We start from the raw sequence: 19,503 nt of genomic DNA on the forward strand, positions 1-19,503 counted from the left end.
AGAGAATGTATTAGGGCCACAGGACAGGTAGAATGGACAGTTCATACTTTATTGAAAGAGAGATAAGGATGCATGAAGAATGTGGCATTTTTGTGATAGGCCCTGAAAAACAGGAAAGATTAGCAAACACATATTAACAGAAAAGTAGGAAGGTTGCTGCTTGTGCTAAATTCCACAGTGGATTTTTTAGGCATGTTTATATTGCACACACATAATAGAGCCACGTCTATTGCTAGAGTGTTGTTCCTAGCTCCTCCTTTAGTGTGGCATTTTGCAAAGAGCAACATGTTTTCCAGGTGCCGTGGCCTCTGGCCCCAGTTTGAGAACCGTTACCACAGGGAACAGGAGGCAATGAAGCCCAGAGATAGAAGCATGTTTATGCTCCCAACCCAAAGGCCCTGGTTCCTCCTTGTGAATATTAAGTCTAACTGTTTTTCCTTTCTTAACTCCAGCAGTTTAGGCATTTAAAAATCTTAAAATGCTTTCCCTGCAACTATATATATATATTTTTTACAGGCTGAACAGCCTCAGTTCTTCCAACTGTTCTCACGTAATATGGTTTTGACTCCTTTCTTCATTCCAATCACTTCCCCTCTTGAATAATGGCATCAGCATAGAATATATGACTTCAGATAGCACTGACCTGTCACCTTCAAGGACCTGAACTCCTAGGACCTGAATGCGGCTCAACAGCACGTTACCTTTGCTCATGGCCATGTCACATAGTAGGTTTATATGAAGTCTTTTGTCCATATAAGCACTAGCTTTCTGAAGGTCTATCCTAGCCTACACAATCACACAGCCTCACCTAGATTCAAATTCCACATTGCTGAATCCAGCCAGCTCCCTCTCTGAGAGTAAGAATCAATTACAAAATGTAGCATAGCTTCTTTTTTTTTTTAAGTTATTTATTTATTTATTTATTTATTTATTTATTTATTTATTTATTTATTTTGAGACAGAGAGAGAAAGAACAGGAGTGGGGCAGAGAGAGAGAGAGGGAGAGAGAAAATCCCAAGCAGGGTCTGCCCAGTGCAGAGTCTGATGCAGGGCTTGATCTCATGACTGTGAGATCATGACCTGAACCAAAAACAGGAGTCAAATGCTTAACTGAATGAGCCACCCAGGTGCCCTGTGGCATAGTTTGTAATAAATATGAAACCACCATCTCACTAGCTCCAGTGAATCCTTACCTGTATTAGCAGCCAGCCTAGCCCAACATGTGACCCCAGCTTCTTGCCTTGATTCTACACTGCTAAGACAAAGGCTTACCCTATTTCAGATGTATCTTGAGTTCAACGTAACAGTAGGTACAGTTATTAAAGATGATCATGAATCCTCAACTGATAATAATAGGAGTACACTATCAATGTTATGGATTGCGGCTGGTCCCACAGTAGTCTGAGTCAGACCAGATGAGGAGGTCTAGGTCTAGTTCCAGGGACGACAACCTCAAAGTATCCACTTACAGCAGCCAGGATAACTGGAGATGTGGAAACCAGTCTCTGGGAAAATGGTAGGAGGAAAATGCAGGTTCTATTTAGCCTGGGAAAAAGAGAGTGCTAAGGCTGTACAGTTCACAGTAGGGCCCTTCCTCTCCAGTAACTGCTGGCTTAAGGGTCTCATCTTATAGCCTATTCCTTCTCATTGCTCCTTTAGTCAAGGGCTTATATTTTCATCTGAAGTGTGGCCAACTACTTATATGATACTTACGAGGTTTTTTCCTAAAAATGCCTCTTTTCCCCTTATTCGGTCAGCAGAGTCAAGGTTACTTCCTCTTGCTTGGCCTATCTATTTCCAAAGGATTATTAACTTTATATAAGGTCAATACTTCAAAAATCCATGTTGAAGATGAGGGTAGGAAAGATCAGTTTTCTCCATTCATTTCTTTTTTTTTTTTTTTTGCCACCGAACATGTATTGCCTCATTTTATTTTATTTATATATTTTTTAATATACGAAATTTATTGTCAAATTGGTTTCCATACAACACCCAGTGCTTATCCCAAAAGATGCCCTCTTCAATACCCATCACCTACACCTACCCTCCCCTCCCTCCCACCCCCATCAACCCTCAGTTTGTTCTCAGTTTTTATTTATTTATTTTTTATTTTTTTCAATATATGAAATTTATTGTCAAATTGGTTTCCATACAACACCCAGTGCTCATCCCAAAAGGTGCCCTCCTCAATACCCATCACCCACCCTCCCCCCCCCCCACCCCCCATCAACACTCAGTTTGTTCTCAGTTTTTAAGAGTCTCTTATGCTTTGGCTCTCTCACACTCTAACCTCTTTTTTTTTTTTTTTCCTTCCCCTCCCCCATGGGTTTCTGTTAAGTTTCTCAGGATCCACATAAGAGTGAAAACATATGGTATCTGTCTTTCCCTGTATGGCTTATTTCACTTAGCATAACACTCTCCAGTTCCATTCACGTTGCTACAAAGGGCTATATTTCATTCTTTCTCATTGCCACGTAGTACTCCATTGTGTATATAAACCACAATTTCTTTATCCATTCATCAGTTGATGGACATTTAGGCTCTTTCCATAATTTAGCTATTGTTGAGAGTGCTGCTATAAACATTGGGGTACAAGTGTCCCTATGCATCAGTACTCCTGTACCCCTTGGGTAAATTCCTAGCAGTGCTACTGCTGGGTCATAGGTTAGGTCTATTTTTAATTTTTTGAGGAACCTCCACACTGTTTTCCAGAGTGGCTGCACCAGTTTGCATTCCCACCAACAGTGCAAGAGGGTTCCCGTTTCTCCACATCCTTCCAGCATCTATAGTCTCCTGATTTGTTCATTTTGGCCACTCTGACTGGCATGAGGTGATATCTGAGTGTGGTTTTGATTTGTATTTCCCTGATGAGGAGCGACGTTGAGCATCTTTTCATGTGCCTGTTGGCCATCCGGATGTCTTCTTTAGAGAAGTGTCTATTCATGTTTTCTGCCCATTTCTTCACTGGATTATTTGTTTTTCGGGTGTGGAGTTTGGTGAGCTCTTTATAGATTTTGGACACTAGCCCTTTGTCCGATACGTCATTTGCAAATATCTTTTCCCATTCCGTTGGTTGCCTTTTAGTTTTGTCGATTGTTTCCTTTGCTGTGCAGAAGCTTTTTATCTTCGTGAGGTCCCAATAGTTCATTTTTGCTTTTAATTTCCTTGCCTTTGGGGATGTGTCAAGTAAGAAATTGCTGCGGCTGAGGTCAGAGAGGTCTTTTCCTGCTTTCTCCTCTAGGGTTTTGATGGTTTCCTGTCTCACATTCAAGTCCTTTATCCATTTGGAGTTTATTTTTGTGAATGGTGTAAGAAAGTGGTAGTTTCATCCTCCTGCATGTTGCTGTCCAGTTCTCCCAGCACCATTTGTTAAAGAGACTGTCTTTTTTCCATTGGATATTCTTTCCTGCTTTGTCAAAGATTAGTTGGCCATACTTTTGTGGGTCTAGTTCTGGGGTTTCTATTCTATTCCATTGTCTCCATTCATTTCTTAGAGAGCCATATCATAAGAGTCCAGCCCCTCTGTGAAACAGATTGCTGAGCCAGCTAACATCTCTAAGATTCTTCCTTTCCTGTGTTCTTTGCCTAGGATAACTATGATGGCTCAGGCCTCAGGGCTGCCAGGATGGCAAGCAGAAATTATGCTTCCCCCGCTAAAGACGATGGCAGATGTGGAAAATCAACCACATCACTCATTCTCACTGACCCAGAACTCTGCTTCAGAATCCACCTTAATACATGGTCCAGACAGCCACTACTGATCAATGGACATTGATACAAGGGGTGAAACCTGCTTATCATTCATGCTTTATATAGCCCATGGAGTAGGGAGTGTAAAATGATTATTCGGGAATGCCTTTTGAGCTGCTAAGACCAGGGGGCACATTTAATGGTACCATAGAGGAAGTACTGAGGTACCCTACCTAATCAGGAAATCACTTTTTCAGCTTAAATCCCAGTTGAGATGGGATTCCTTCTGATGAGAGATTTCTTTCTGATGACTATAATCTTTATAGTTTCTCCTGCTTAGCACAACACAAAAGGGCAGAGCACAGCCCACAGGTAAAAAGAAGAAACAGAATTGAGGCAAGCAGCAACCACACAAAGATTAAAAGTAAAGTACTAAATGGGTAAAGTGTACAGTATGTGAATTATATCTCAATGAAGCTGTCAAAAAAAAAGTTAAAGGTAAAAATACTGGTTTCACTAGACCAACATTTAGTAGAGGGACTGAAAGGAAGTAAAATGCCTTTAGTATTATCATGAGAAAAACTAGGCACTAGGTATTTGCTTTTGCATTGACCAAAGTTCACCAAGAACTTCCTACTAATGGCAGTAAGTCCAGACCTTGACATAAAGCCGCAACATCCCATTACAGACTAGCATGGGATAAAATGGTGTGGGTTATAAAAGAGACTTAAAAGAACTGGGAATACTACAAATCTAGACTGAATCAAAAAAGAGGCTAATTTCTAAGACAGAATTTCCCAAAGAGTATTCCATAAACCACATTTGTTCTGTAGGATGTTAATAGATGTAACATGAAAAAAGGCCTCATAGGGGTGCCAGGGTGGCTCAGTTAGTTAAGTGTCTGACTTCAGCTCAGATCATGATCTCATGGTTCATGAGTTTGAGTCCCACATCGGCCTCTGTGCTGATAGCGCAGAGCCTGGAGCCTGCTTCGGATTCTGTGTCTCCTTCTCTTTCTGCCCTCCCCCACTTACACTCCCCTCTCTCTATCAAAAATAAATAAATATTTTTTTAAAAATTACCATAGATACACAAACTTGAGAAACATTGGGTTAAACAAAGCTGGGAAGGTTTCTTTATTGCAGAACTTCTCAGAGCCTTTAAAACACTAGTAAACATTGTGATGGGATAGTGTATAGTGTTTCCCAAAGGAATTTGTCTATAGATCTTTTTTATTCCCCCATAAAGTATCTCAAAGGACCAATGTTTCTAAGAACTATACTATAGAAAATGCTGGTCTAAGCCATGCTTCGCTAAGTGCTTCACCAATTCCTTTACAAAGATAAAACTGGAAATTATTATGGGAACTATAAATCATTTATAGTTTGTAGATAATTATGTTTAAGTTAACTACATAGTAAAATATGTATGGTTCTTACTCCATGATTCAGATGCAGTTAATTCAATAAATCTTAGTTAAAGTATCCCTTCAGGTATTGTAGATAGATGGGGTGGACTCTGGTTAGGACAGCCAAAGTCTGGTGACGAAAACAGGAAAAACCAGGCCAGGTACCACAGTAGCTGGGCTTGTTTCTGCCTGAGTGTGGCCTTTTGTCATACTTACGTTTCTCAGGGCTGAAATGGTCAGAGAACACCCTTTGTGGCCATTAGTCCCGTCTTATGCACATAAATACATCATTGTTATTATAGAAACTTAAAATTGACCTTCAAGAACCACCTGATACTCAACTTGGCATTGCTAAATAACAATAGCAGCAACAGCAAATGCAATGACATATCTGCTTGAACTAGCTCCTAAGAATGTACCACCTAGAGGGAACTCCTACTTGGTCCCTGTCTAAGGTCCTCCAGGCCAGACCCCATGAGCCTCCTTTCTAGTGGGCTTCTCCACTCCAGAGTCCCTTCCTAGAGTCAAGGAGTTCATCTGGCTGCCCCACAGTGAAGTCTTTGGGTCATGTGCCAATTTCTGAACTCCAGAGCAGAGCTAGATCCAAAGCTGGTCCCAGCTCTGCCCCCTTCCTTCCTTCCATTCTCTGGCCCAGATGGCCACTTTCCCACTAGAGTCTCCTTAGGAAACAATGACTTGAGAGCCTGTTGAGCCATGCCTCTTGCTTCAGCTAGCATCTCTGAGTATCTGCTATTAGTCTGATTCTCCTCTTCCAGTTCTCTTTGGGGCTCCCTGTACCTGTTCTCCCAGGGTCTGCTGGAAGGCATGAAGCAGCTAAGCCCAAGAAGCTGAGTCTCCTACATCCTTTCCAGACACAAGGCTCCATCTGCCCTTTCAAGTAGGGGAGGGGGTGCCTGAGGTGAAACAGGTTCAAGTGAAGAAGGCTCTGTTTTCCATTTCTTTTCACTATGGGCAATAGTCAAAAGCAGCAGGCAGCTGGGGGCTGGAAATGATTCAGCCTAACACCCAGCTGCCCATGGAAGCACCTGCCAACTGAGACTACACTTGGGGCCTTTAAGAAGACAAGTCACCTCCGAGCAATCTCACTCTAGAAGCCTGCTCCCTTGGTACACCCTGCCTGGAAGATAGCAGCCTGGAAACTGCTTCTCTCCCAAGTGCAGCTTTCCAGGCTGGTCTCAGAGAAGGGGGGTATGTGTCCTTTTCCATTCTGACTCTTGCAAGTGAAGCGGTAACTTACACACCCATTCTAAAAGAAGTCAGTGAAAGAGTCTAGCTGAACCAAGTAGAGAGTAAACTGTTATAAGCTTAACCAGGGTGATGTTAAAAGGCCAGGCCAGAAAATGCAAAATAAAGAACTCTCTTAGCCAACAAAGGATTTTATTTTTCCTTCATCAAAGCGCTGCTGGGAAAACAACAACAACAACAACAAAATACCATGACTCCTTACTGCCACCAATTCGCTTGCATTCATCAAAGCAGGTTTCAGGAGAAAAGTATTTACTGGCAGGTGAGCACATGTCTTAGTATCCTTTTTGAGGCTGTTGGGGCCAGTGTCACTCTGGTCTTTGGCTCCAGGACTTCTGGGTCCCTCATAACCCCAAGAATGCAGTTTCAACAGCAGAGCAAAGGAAAACAGCAGACTTCTCCCATATAAGCAGTCCCTGAAGCCAAGAGGTACACAGACCCAACCTCCCAAACCACGACAATTTCCTGGGGTGGTGATGGTGCCTCTTGCCTTCCAGATATCCATGCCATAAACCTGAGAGTCATCCTTGACTCCCGACCTCTCCATCAGAACTTCAGACATATACCATATCCTGCCTATTCTGCTGTATTAGGATCTATATATGTGTCCCTCCTCTCTTTCTGCTTTAGCGTAGGCTTTCATCATCTCTTGCCTGGATTATTATTGCACCACCTCCATATTCGTTTTCCAGCCTCCAATGTCACCTCCCATCTCTCATCCAGAATTGGAGTGATAGTCCTAAACTCAAATTTGACCATTTTATTCCCTTAATTACAACCCTTCATTCACTCAAATGCACGCTTTTGTTTCTTCCTCCATGCCCTTTGCTTGGAACCCTTACCCTCACCTCATCTTATTGGTTTGCCAAGCTGCTAGTCTTCTTCTAAGAGCCAGTTCAGCAATGTCCCCTCTGTGAAGCCTTTCCTGATCACTTGATGAGAGCCCTTCCTGTTTTCCTTTGGCCCTGCTTGACGTCGTTCTTACTTCGTGCAGTGCTAATTACCCATAGTACCTCAAGCCATCTTGACTGTGTGTATTCCTGAATCAAGAATCTGTGTTATCAAGCCCAACACAACATCTGGCAGAAAGTAAATTCTTAATGTTTGTTGATTGAAGAGAGGAGTAGTAAAGGAGAAGGTGGAGGCCTGAGCAAATCTGATCCTCCCTTTGCAATATAGGAAAAGAGAAGAGGGTGTTCCTCTTCCCAAAACCTGAGAAGTACTACTGGGTCATAAGCCGCATGCACCCACTAGGAGAACCTACTCTTAAACTGAAAAGCCATCTGACCACAAGAAGGTAACTTGAGGCTCCCAGACCACAGGATACACATGGGTCAGTTTCCCTTAGTGGCTTCCTGCTCTCTTTACAATGTTCTCTCTGCTACTTTCAGGAGCTACTGTGGCCTACTCACTGAAGTACTATCTTGACCATCCCCATCCATGAGTGTCAAGAGGCAAGAGGAGCCTCAGATATCTTTCCAAACTCATGTGGTCAAAGGATCAAAACCTCAGTATTCCTCATCTTCTTCCAAGGGAGGTGCCACTATTACTCAGGGGCACCCTTCGCTGATTTCCACTCTTTCCTGACATATATCTAAGAGCTTCCTATAGCTATTTGAGCCCATCCTTCTCCTGGCCACCTACTGGAGAAATCTCATTTGTCTCTATCCTTAAAGTATCTGGAAATGAGCATATGCTCATGAACTAAACAAATGAGTTAATGGATAATATGGGTTTCAAGGAGGACTGATTAGCATTTCTTTCAGGCGTACAGAGACCCCATATGGTGCCATATGCTTTTTTTTTTTTTGGTTGTCTCTTAGGTCTTTGAGAGCACAAGAGGTAAGATTTTGCCTGACATAATTAAGTCCTTAAAAGCTCCATTTTTTTCCCCTCAACAAATCTCTTCCTTTCCAATTGAAGCCAAAGAGAAGACATAGACTATGAGGCCTCACCAACCAGCCCAACAGACAAATAGGGCCAGAGAGACTATCCCTGCTACTCACACAAACAACAGCCCAAATCCAACCCAACTGCTCAACAGAGAGCCTTGGATATCTGGGAGCTTCCCTAGATCAGTGAGGTGCATGTGTGGCTTGGACACAAAACTGAGTACAAGGTGTACTTATCCCTGAAAGTTTCTTTGGAAAATCTATGTTCAGAAACACTCAGGATTGTCTAGGAGATGAACACAGCAGGAGTGGAGCACAGGGACTAGGTCTCCAAGAGCAATTCTCATTCCTTTCATAAGGAGACAGGAAGAGACCCTGGGGAGCTCTCAGTGATAGGCCCAGGCCTGGTTCAGCTGCTGAGATGCAGCCATGCCAATTAAATAATTGTGATGGGAAAAGAAAGGAAGCCATTCCTTTCAGGCAAACTCCCACCCCAGACAGGAGGCTCCACGCAGCTGTGGCAACAGCAGCAGCAACAACAGGGCAGGGATCTCTTCCTCTTCTTCCCACTAGTTGGAACTAATGCTTAAATTAGCACCTTGGAAACACCCAGATCTGCTGGCTGTGCCTTCTCTCCCAGCTCCTGCCACTCTCTTAGACCTCCTTTTCAAGCCTGAGGTTCTCTTTCAAGTAAATAAAAAAAAAAAAAAAAAAAGAAATAAAAATCTTCTTCCCTAGAAGAGCCTTTTAAGTAAGGAATGGCTTCTGGATTCTTTCCACCACTATGGGTGAGGGAGGGTTATTTAAATGATGGAGTCCCTGTGATAGGCCTTTATCAGTACAGCTTGGTCCAGAAAAGAGCAGTGAAGCTAATACCAGCATTGCCTTGTTTCCATTAGGGCTAAAGGAGACAGCCCCTATTCTGCCCTCAGAGGGGCAGGCCCACACTGAAGGAGTAAGCATGAACAATAAACTTCTGCCAAACTGTGTCTGTGTTGCTAACCACTGTGTCCCCAATACCTAGTATAAGATCTGGAACAGAGACGATACTACATAAATATTTGGTGAATGAATTAGCTAAATCAGTGATATCAACTCCCTATGATATTCCTTGGAAGACAGAGTGAAGAGCTATTGCTTAAATTTTAAAGAGATAGTTTGTCTTCATTTCATAAATGAGAAAACTGAATCCAGAGGAGAGGAGAGACTTCCTAGAGGTCTCAATAAATAATAAATAGGTCACAGCTGAGTTTGATCCTGGGACCCTAGTTTTTATGGTCTACTCAAATACCTCTAAAGAGCCACTTTGCTCTTCTCTTTTGTGGTATACTGTTTTGATTCCTTATGCCCTGCAATGAAGGCTCTTTCAGAAATGCTACACAAGAATCTGCTAGTCTCAATAATACACAGAGCATTTAAAGAGTTCTGGGGATCCTCTAGATTTCAACCTGGAAACAGAGGTCAAGAAGCAGAAATCTACAGGGCAATGTCTGTGCCCCTAAAGGGGGGGATTACTGAATTGCCACTCCCATCACTCTCATCAACCTCAACAAAGTATCCTCTTACAGAGGACTCCTTTAGCCTTCAAGAAAAGGGTCTGAAGGCAACCACAGCTTTTCTGATAAGTGCCTCCTCACATAAGCACTTCTAATCCAGAGTCACACAGACCAGGGCATTTTAGGAGTCTTCTGGGGTCACTATTTACTCAAACTATCATTGGGAATTTCAGGCAATAACAAAGGTACCAAGGACAACTAAGAAAGCCTTGTGACCTCATTCCTTCCCCCCTTTCCTTGGACAACTATTGACTACTACCTTCTCAGGAACCCCAGATGGGAGGCAAGAACCAACTCATTGCTTTCTTCTCATGATTAACTTGGACCTCCTTTCCCTCCTATTTCATCCATCATCCCTTTTGGTTCTCGATTAGATGCTTAGAACTGGAAGGGCCATCTAATTTGACAAGCCAGGTTGGTTGGAAAGATAATCCAGAAAAGAATGTCCTCTTAAACCAGCCTAAAGTTCTTCAAGTTCATGGGACAGACTTCTCACCAGGATTTTCTGGCCCCCAAATATTCCAATGATGGTATCAGCCTAGGAAAAAAAAGTCCATCAGCATCTCTCTCCCCAGTTTAATACTGTATACTTATGTAGAGCTTCTGTTTGGGCTTCTAGAACTAAGTAGTAACAAAAAGGGAAAAGGGCTCATTTCCTGCTAGGTGGCTCCTAATGATTCTCTCTACCATCCCCCAAAAGGTGTGGCTTAGAGTTGGTCATGGGTCCCTGACAAAGTCTGTCTGGTCTGCTGTAATGGGCAGCTTACTTACTCAGGAAGCTACAAAGCTCATCTGTTAGCCAGGGGTCTAGGGGCCCAAATGTGGAACATATTCCTCACCTCCCCACCTAACATACAAGGAGGAGCCTTAGGGAGCCCCAGATCTTCAAGCTTTGGAGAGCTCTGCTAGGCTCCAGCAGAGCTCAGACAGTAGGGCATCCACGCCTTTCAGGTTCCTGGCCTACCCTGCCTCCTTCCAGCTCCCCCTCAGGCTCCAAGGAGGAAGGGAGAAGGAAAAGTGAACAGAGCGGGGCACTCCCTCCCTTCCCCCTCTCCTTATACCAGCTGGCTAGGCCGCTGCGGCGCCTCTCGCCCCACTGCCCACCGCCGGTCGTACAAGCCAGTCAGGTAATCCCCCTGAGCGGTGGCCATAGGGCATGGTCTCCCCTAAGCTTGGCCTCGGTCGCCCGCGTCGCCCTCCCCCTTCCATCCCCTCCGCGCCGGCAGCGATGACATCATTCCTCCCAGACTCCCGGACCGCGGACAGGCAGCAGGATGGGCGCCCAGCAAAGACTCAAAGCACGTAGGCCGAGGATGCTGGGGGCTCTTCGAAAGGGTGGGCACTGGAGGCTCCGGCGCGACCCCGCCCCCTCTCCCGTCGATTCCAGAGCTCTCTCATCCGCGCCCCTGTTTCTCCACCTCGCCGCCGAGCTCTCTCCCCCTCGACTCCAGCTCTAGCACCCCCAGCCTAGACTGCCTGCGCTCTCCTCAGAAGAACATAATTCAGGGGTCCTGCACCGACCCCCTGTACCCACCGGTCCTTGGCCCAGGCCTGAATTCCCATCCGTATCCAGCAAACTGGCAGGCATGCTCCCTCCTCTGCAAGCCTACTCCCAGTCCCTTTTAGCCTAATTGCTCCCTGGCCCCCTCCCCCGCGCTGAGCATCACAGGCCTCTAAAGCTAAGCGGCTCCTCACCTCTCATCCCAGCCCCTGGGCCTGGCCGCGGCGGTGCCCTATGACAGTTTCCTTCATTTCCCAGCTAAGGGCCTCCACTAGCGGTGTACACCATTGTGCCCCAAACATTCCACCCGACGGCCCTCCCCGTTGCTCCCTTGGCCTGTCTCTGCTGACTATGCCCTAAGCCCTTACATGCCTTTTTGCTGTCACCCCGCTCATTCTCCTACGGTTTTCTAGTCCTACAAGTCCCCCTCCCCCGGCGATGCGATTTCAAGGTTCCCTTTGCTCCATCCCAAGGCGCCCCCTCCGCACAGCCACCAAAGCCTGATTCCCTCCTTTCCTCCCCCTCGGGCAGCGCCCCCTCCCGGTCCTGGCCTGCCCGCCGCCCGCCCCCTCACCAGCGGCTGCATCTCCGAGTGCGCGGTGGGCACCTGGAACCGGTCGATCTCCTCCATCATGGTGCCGGCGGGCGAGCGGGCCCGGGGCCGGGCGCGGCCAGGGACGCCGACGGGACAGCGCGGGGCGGCGGCCCCAGTAGCCGGGTGGGTGGTGCAGCCTAGGCCGCCCGGGACGAGTCGGGCGGGCAGGCGTCCGGGCAGATGGAGGGGTGGGCGAGGGGTGGGAGGTTCGCTGGCTGACTGAGACCAGCGTGGCTCCGTGGGCTTGCCTTAGTGCTACCGCGGCTGGGGCCCGGCCGAGCCGCAGGTCTTGCCTCGCCTCCTCCTCCGCCGCCGCCTCCTGTCAGCAGCTCAGCCACTGCGGTGACTCGGCAACTCCACTTCCGGGTCCGGGACACCGCCTGGACTTGCATTATTCATGAGGAGGTGGTGCCTGGGTGCCCCAGCCCCGCCCACATGCAGGAGTTTCTAATGCGCTCGGCCGCGGGTCGTTTTATTCCTGAGGGGGCGGGTCTTAGTGGAGCCGGAGATTCCCCGCGCGCCCAGCCCCGCCTCTCCCTCGAGCCGGGAGGGGGCGTCAGAGGCGCCTGCGCCTTGGCTAAAGGTTGGTTGCTGGGCAACCGCGTCTGGGAGGAGCCGATTCTATACTGCAAGGGCGCGGGGACCCACATCGACTGCTGTCCCCAAAGAACCCCTGCAACTGGGAATTGAAGTGAAAGAGAATCCGGATTTCCTGTGCGTGATCGAGGGGACAAACACATTTCTAATCCTCAGGCGAGAGAGTATTTTGTAGGTGTTCCAAGTGTTGAGGTGTTTCCTGCTTCTTCCAAGATGCCCCATAAACAGCCGCCTCGTAAGCAGGTACCACACACCCCGACTGCCCTCTCCCAATGACCTCTGAGGACACTGATCATCTTCTACTGATCCTTCATCTTCCTTTCCCTGTTGACCCTTAACCTCTCTCTCTGTGACCCCTTTCCTGTGTTTCCACTGACCTCTAACCCTGTCCTTTTCTCTCCCTCTAATCCTAGCTTTCTCTCACACACGGCCCCTGATCCACTATTTCCCACTTTCCTTTCACTTGTCCTCCCCTCGCCATTCCATTCCCTCTCTCCAGTCACACCACAGACCGTCCTGACCAGTCCATCTGTCTTACCTCCCACCCCCACTCCCACGGATACCTTCCTCATTGCCCTTATATTCTTGTCCCAAAGAAATTCTTTTTTCCAGCCGTTTTCTGTATGTCCAGCGCTGGGCTAGGTGGGGACACAGGCCTTTGAGACCCCACAGAGGGAGTGCAAGAGAACTGTACAGGAGACACAGAACAGATTATGTACAGGAGTTTGACTTAGATTTTCTGTGCTGGGAGACTTGTGAGGAGAGAGAGGTCAGGTAAAGAGGAAGAGAAGAGAGATATTTTTCCCATTCTTGCCCCCCACCCCCACATCACACACTTGGACACACCAAACACTGGCCCCCACTATTTCTGGAGCCTCATATGTCTCTCTTTGCTGTGAGTCCCTGGACCACTCCTGTGACTCATTCAACCATTTGAACATTGTGTCCTTGTTGCCACCTAGCCAGATGTCATCCCTTGGGTAACTTGGATACCCAAGAGTTAGCCCCTTCACCCACCAAGTACAGAGTTCTGCTTTCCTCCCCAGCATCACTCTGGAAGGTAAGGTAAGGCCCAGCTTCTCAAGGAGCCCTCTGTGGTTGTCACTCAGTCCTTTAAGAATTCACTTTTTCCAAACCCTTTATGAATTATCACCTTGGGACTAATATGAGGTTTCTGACTCTGTGAAGCAGGACTTCTATTTATTTATTCTAAGTTTCCTTCACTCAGATCTAGGAATTTTGAGGTTTGGAAAGCAAATCTGTGTCCATGCTGTTTGTGACTTTACATATTTTGGTTTGGCTTTCTCCATATTAGTCTTTGCTAGTTTGCTTCTTTCACCTGTCCTTCCAGAGCAGGTGGACTCATCTCTCTTAGATCTCTGCAACTACAAGGAGGCTGCTGTTCCTGTATGGCCATGCCCTAGTTTTATGTCAGGGTAGCTGTGTTTTTAAGCTCATATACAGTGCTTGGGCCTACTGACTTAATTTACATAAAGTTTGTTTTAAATTCAGCATTACTAATGTCTGGCTCACATACAATGAAATGGACATTTTAGTTGTACATGTTGACAAGTTTTGACAAATTTATACACTTGTGAACTACCACTACAATTGAGATATAGGACACTTCCTCTACCCCCAAAGTTTTCTTGTGCCTCATCCCAGTCAGTTCTTCCCAACCCTGCAGGCCCAGGTAACCATTGCTTTCTGTCACTTGCAGATGAGATTTGTGTTTCCTGGCACTTAAAGTTTGAACAAGCTTGGGGTCAGTTTCTCCAGCCCATTAGGGGAGACGTTAGAGTCTAGTTTCACTGAGAGCAGAGAGCGGTGACAGCAGATAGGAAGCAGAAAAGCTGGGTCAACTGGCCATATACACATGGACGCATGGAAACAACCCTATGTTCACATAAGTATACACTGGCTATGGACACATCAGTGCTGCCCCCTAGAGGGAAGAGTTGTTTTAATGTGTAATATTGGTGAGTGGGGTGTGAGAAAAGGTTGGGTTGTGCTAGGTTGTATTCTTCACTCTCTTGTCTCAGTGAAGGTCAATCAGGGTTACTGGTGAGCTGGGTGTGCGACAGTCTAGAGAGGTTTGAGAAGTTGTGCCTTTCCTCTGGGAACTCTGGGGAACTCTGGGGTTCCCCTGAACCTAGCACAACTCCCCCCTCTAGGGGAGAGAGAACACAGGCATACAAAGATAAGAGAGGATGGGATCCCTGGGTCTGGCAGGAAGAGAGACATACAGGTTGAAGCAGCCTAAGCTTCAGGGAGGAGGTATCTATGACTTGGCTGCCTGCAGTGTAAAGGGAAGGTCAGGACTGAGCTTGTGACTCCCTCTTGCCCTCAGGATAAAGTCCCAAAAGTCCAACTTGTTTTGTATGGCCTGCAAAGCCTTGCAAGGTCTAGCTGTTGCCACAAAACCTACTTCAGATCCCACCATTGCTCTGTGAAAATTCCATAGTTGCAGCACACTGAACTGCCCTCACTTCCTGGAAAATGACATCCACACACTCTTCTCCTCCAGACCTTTGAAACTGATGTTTCCTCTACCTGCCTGGTATAATCATTTGTCTGTGTCCACCTTTTCCATGCCATTCTACCTCAAATTTCTTCATTTTCCAGCCATACATCAGGTCTCAGCTTGGCTGTCATATTCTGTAAGATATTAAGTCCTCTTTTTGGAGAGACAGGATAGGGTGATAGCCCCCCTAGACTATGTGATAGCATAGTGAGAATGTCTGTCTCATTCATCATTGATTCCCCTGAACATAGCACAATGCCTGGAATATATTAAATTCTGAAAATGAAATGAATATGAGTTCTGAATGCCTGGAGTTATTCTTTAGAAATTTTGATCTAAGTGTGTTTAAATTTTTTTTAATGTTTATTTATTTTTGACAGAGAGACAGAGCATGAGTGGGGGAGGGGCAGAGAGAGAGGGAGACACAGAATCCGAAGCAAGCTCCAGGCTCTGAGCTGTCAGCACAGAGCACGATGCAGGGCTCGAACCCACGAACCGTGAGATTATGACCTGAGCCCAAGTCGGATGCTCAACCAACTGAGCCACCCAGGCGCCCCCTTTGAGTGTGTTTAAAGTATAGGAGGGCACCTGGTGGGATGAGCACTTGGTGTTGTATGGAAACAAATTTGACAATAAATTTCATATTTAAAAAAAAAAGAAGTATAGGAAGGGGAACGCCTGAGATGAAGAGACTAGTGGGGAGTGATATCAAGAAAATGTCACTATAGAAGCATGTTTTTCTGGGTTCATGTTTATATCTGCTTTGGCAGTAGAGCTATGAATGATTCAAAATTGAATCACATGTACCCATGCCTTAAGATCTGGGTATTAGAGATTTAAGAGGTCAACAATTCTGATGCCATAGTCATTCTCATTCAACAATTATTTATTGATCACCTACTATATGCCAGGTACTGTTCTAGGCACTGGTGATACAGAAACAAACAAAACAAACAAAAATCCCTGCTCTCATGGATCTTATCTTTTAGTTGGAGGTAAATTGTCAATAAACAAATAAGTAAAATATACAGCTTATCAGATGATAATAGGTGTCAAGGATTAAAATAAAGCAGGGAAATGGAGTAGGAAGTTCAGGGAACCAGAAGATTATGATTTAAACATAGCAGTCACAGAAGGCCTCACAAAGGTGGCATTCGAGAAAGATCCAGAAGAAATGAACAAGTTAGCCTCCAGACTGAGGGCATAGCAAGAGTAAAGTTCCTGGTGTGGAAGCTTGCTATAAATGTTCTAGATCAGCAAGGCAGGAGGAAGGGGGGCAGTGGCAGGAAATAAGATCAGAGAGGTGTATCCCTCTACTCTATAAGGTTAATCAAATAACCCACGGCATATTAAATTGGTTGTGATAGAGCTCCATGAATCATAATTTGTAATTAAAATGCATGAATGTCAGGCACCATAAACCATGACCAGCTCAAAACATCACTGGTAATGCCCCAATAACAAAGTGTCCTTCCCAAAAAATTTGAGAATTCCAACTGGTTGCAATGTGTATATGTGCAGGAGGAGCTTTGCAACGTTGCCAAACATTGCCTGGCAGCCAGACTTCTTAGTAGAGAACTGAATTAGAGTCTTCTGTGAACTCCAGTTAAAAGCTAATTTTAGTTTATGACTAACAAATTTTAGTACTTCTTTATAACTCAGTTAGTTACCATAAAAAAAAAAATCAGTCTGGAACTTTGCATCATTTGCCTGTGAGAGCCAAAGAAAGGACTTGCATTTGCATTTTTGGATCATCTTATGGTCTCTCCAGAGGCCCCTGAGGGACAGTACTTTTAGAACTGATGATCTTGATGAGAGGTGACTAGGGTAGGGGAGAATGGGCAAGAATGCATACAAGGCCAAAAAAGAATCTTAGATGATTCAGAGATTTTGACCTGGTGACTGAGCCTGGGATCCATAGAAGAAAGGACAAGAGGACGTGAGTGGAATCTAAGGGCAGTTAAAGTGTTTCTATATGTTCAAACTAAGATATCCACTCTCTTGTGACCCTTTTTCTCAGTGTCATCCTTATACCTCCCATCTTCCTCAAGCCCTAGATATCATTCACCCCTTTATCTCCTAAATACCTCTCAAATCAAACCACTTTTTTCATATTCACTGTCACCTTCCTAGCCCAGCCTATACCATCTCTCACTCAGAGTACTGTAAAAGCCTTATACCAGTACTCTCATCCACTCATATGCCTTACAATCCATTCTCTACAACTGCATCGAATGATTTGTTTCACATTGTCAGTTTGAGGGGCACCTGGGTGGCTCAGTCAGTTAGGCGTCTGACTCTTGATTTCAGCTCAGGTCATGATCTCAAAGTTCATGGGATGGAGCCCCATGGGCTCTGGGCTGATAGCAGGGAGCCTGCTTGAGATTCTCTCTCCCCTCTCTCTCTGCCCCTCCCCTGCTCATGCTTGCACTCTCTCTCTCCATCAAAATAAATAAATAAATAGACATTTTCAAAAACCTGTCATTTTGACTATGTCATCTCCCGTTTAGAACCCTTCAATGAATTCCCATTGCTCTTAGGATAGGGAAAATTTTTTTAGATAACACTTCAGGGGCCTATATGGGCTGAGGCTTGTTTAGATCTCTAAGCCTTAATTTTTACCACTCTTCCCATATTAGTGCTGTTCCTCTCTCTGGAACACTCTTCAAATCCTCTCTTATACACGTATTCCTAAGATTTCAGCCCAATCATCAATCCCCACAACCTGCCTCAATGCTGCCATCCTGTTAATGAACATAGGGTTGTTTCCTCTATTATGTAGTCTCATTGCTCTTGATCCTTTCTTTCTTAGCCTGCATCTTAGTATGTAATTATTCACTTGTTTGTGTAATTATCTGATTATTGTATGTCTCTCCCATTAGACTGTGAGCAAGACCTGTGGATGTTTTTTGCTCACATCTATTCTCAAGCTCCTAGCACAGTGACCATCACAACAGAAGCTCTCAATAAATGATTATTGAATGAATTATAGAATGTGGTTGTGAAGTAGCATAGAGTGCTATGAAAGCATGTAGTAGGGTATGCTAACAACTGATTCTGGGGGATGAGGGAAGATTTCTAGGAGGAGCACCATGATTTAAGGTTTGAACAAAGGAAGAAGAGTTCAAAATGTAGGATAAGAAGAAGTGACCAGAGAAGTTAGAAGACAACACAGAATAGAAGACATACAAGAACATACATGGCAGACAACAAGGAAGAATAATGTCCTAAAGAAGAGTGTGTTTATAGTGTATTTACAGTGTTTATAGAGTATGTGGTCAGCCATGTTGCATGCTGCTAAGGGGTCAGTGAAGATAAGAACCAGATATAGCCATTAGATATAATAATTAGGAAACTGGGGTTTCCTAATTAGGCAACTGGGGACCCTGGAAAGAACAATTTCTGAGGTGAGAGCCAGACTGAATGGAACTAAGAAGACAGTAAAGACCAGGTTGACAAGGATTTTTTTAAGGGATGACAGTAAGACTTGAATATGTTAAATGCCAAGGGGAAGGACTCTGGCATAGATAAGAAGAAATTGGGGATCAGGAGACAGATAACATATTGACTAGAGCCAAGTCTCTGAGAAGAGGAGGTGAGAGCGGATCAGTTGTGGACAGGAGACTGTAACAGGAGAGAAGAAAGGAAGAAGGGATGGATGCAGATGATGATAATTTAGAGGTTTAGTGGCAGGAAGTTGAGAGAATTTTCTCTTCTCTAACTCTAGTCGTGTTATGGAATTCCTTCTGGAAGTGATAACTAGAAAACAAATTTTTCCAATGGCTGTTCCATTTTGTTATGATTATAGTCATGCTATTTTCAGAATTACAGTCTGAGGTTTGTCATGCACAATTATCAGATTACAAAACAGCTGTTAGCATTTGTGGCCAGAATTTAGTCTCCTGCCCTATTTACTGTGGAGCCTAGCACATTGTTAGTACTCAGTACATGCCAGGTACTCAAATAACAATGGCAGAGGGCTTGTGCTTATCCCTGGGCTTTGCAGCCTGCAAGCTGATGCTGAAGAGTACTTTTGATTCTCTGGCTCCAGCTATGAGCAAGTGACATGAAATTGTTTTCTGCCAGTTAGGGATTTGAATGGAGTGTTCAGTCTTCCCTATCACTGGGACAGAGTTGTATGGAAGAAGTAAGCAAAGGACACAGCTGTTGATCAAACTTTTTCACTGTTTGTGTCTCAAAACACCGTCCTACTCATGAAGCCACTGGATTCTGGTTTGTATGGTGGGTTTACGTCCTCTATTTATCTGACCTAGATTTGAGAACTCTTGGAGGTAGGACTAACTCAACCTGGGTTTTTCTTTAGCTGTCATCCTAGGATTTGGTACATAGTAGATGCTTAATAACTACTGGATGAATGAATAATGACTGCATGGATTAGTTGATGAGAAAATAAATGAATGTTGGAAAAGTACGTACTACAATACCGTGACTACTAACTTTTCTTTCTGGGGCT

General features: G+C 45.1%; 2 protein-coding genes across 5 annotated transcripts in view; one reads left to right on the forward strand and one right to left on the reverse strand.

Moving 5' to 3' along the window:
- Positions 1-12,348, reverse strand: part of FAM219A (family with sequence similarity 219 member A) — a 54,944-nt gene extending 42,596 nt beyond the window's left edge. For all 4 annotated transcript variants that reach the window (XM_042963711.1, XM_042963710.1, XM_042963709.1 and 1 more), the window contains exon 1: positions 11,888-12,348. In XM_042963711.1, coding sequence (XP_042819645.1) covers positions 11,888-11,947 — 60 coding nt within the window. In that variant the 5' untranslated portion in view covers positions 11,948-12,348. The remainder of the gene's footprint in view (positions 1-11,887) is intronic.
- A 169-nt stretch (positions 12,349-12,517) lies between these two features.
- The window catches only part of DNAI1 (dynein axonemal intermediate chain 1), a 59,095-nt gene continuing 52,109 nt past the window's right edge, over positions 12,518-19,503 (forward strand). The window contains exon 1 of the mRNA XM_007076554.3: positions 12,518-12,748. Coding sequence (XP_007076616.1) covers positions 12,719-12,748 — 30 coding nt within the window. The 5' untranslated portion in view covers positions 12,518-12,718. The remainder of the gene's footprint in view (positions 12,749-19,503) is intronic.

The sequence above is a fragment of the Panthera tigris genome, chromosome D4, assembly GCF_018350195.1.
Source record: "Panthera tigris isolate Pti1 chromosome D4, P.tigris_Pti1_mat1.1, whole genome shotgun sequence".
NCBI lineage: Eukaryota > Metazoa > Chordata > Mammalia > Carnivora > Felidae > Panthera > Panthera tigris.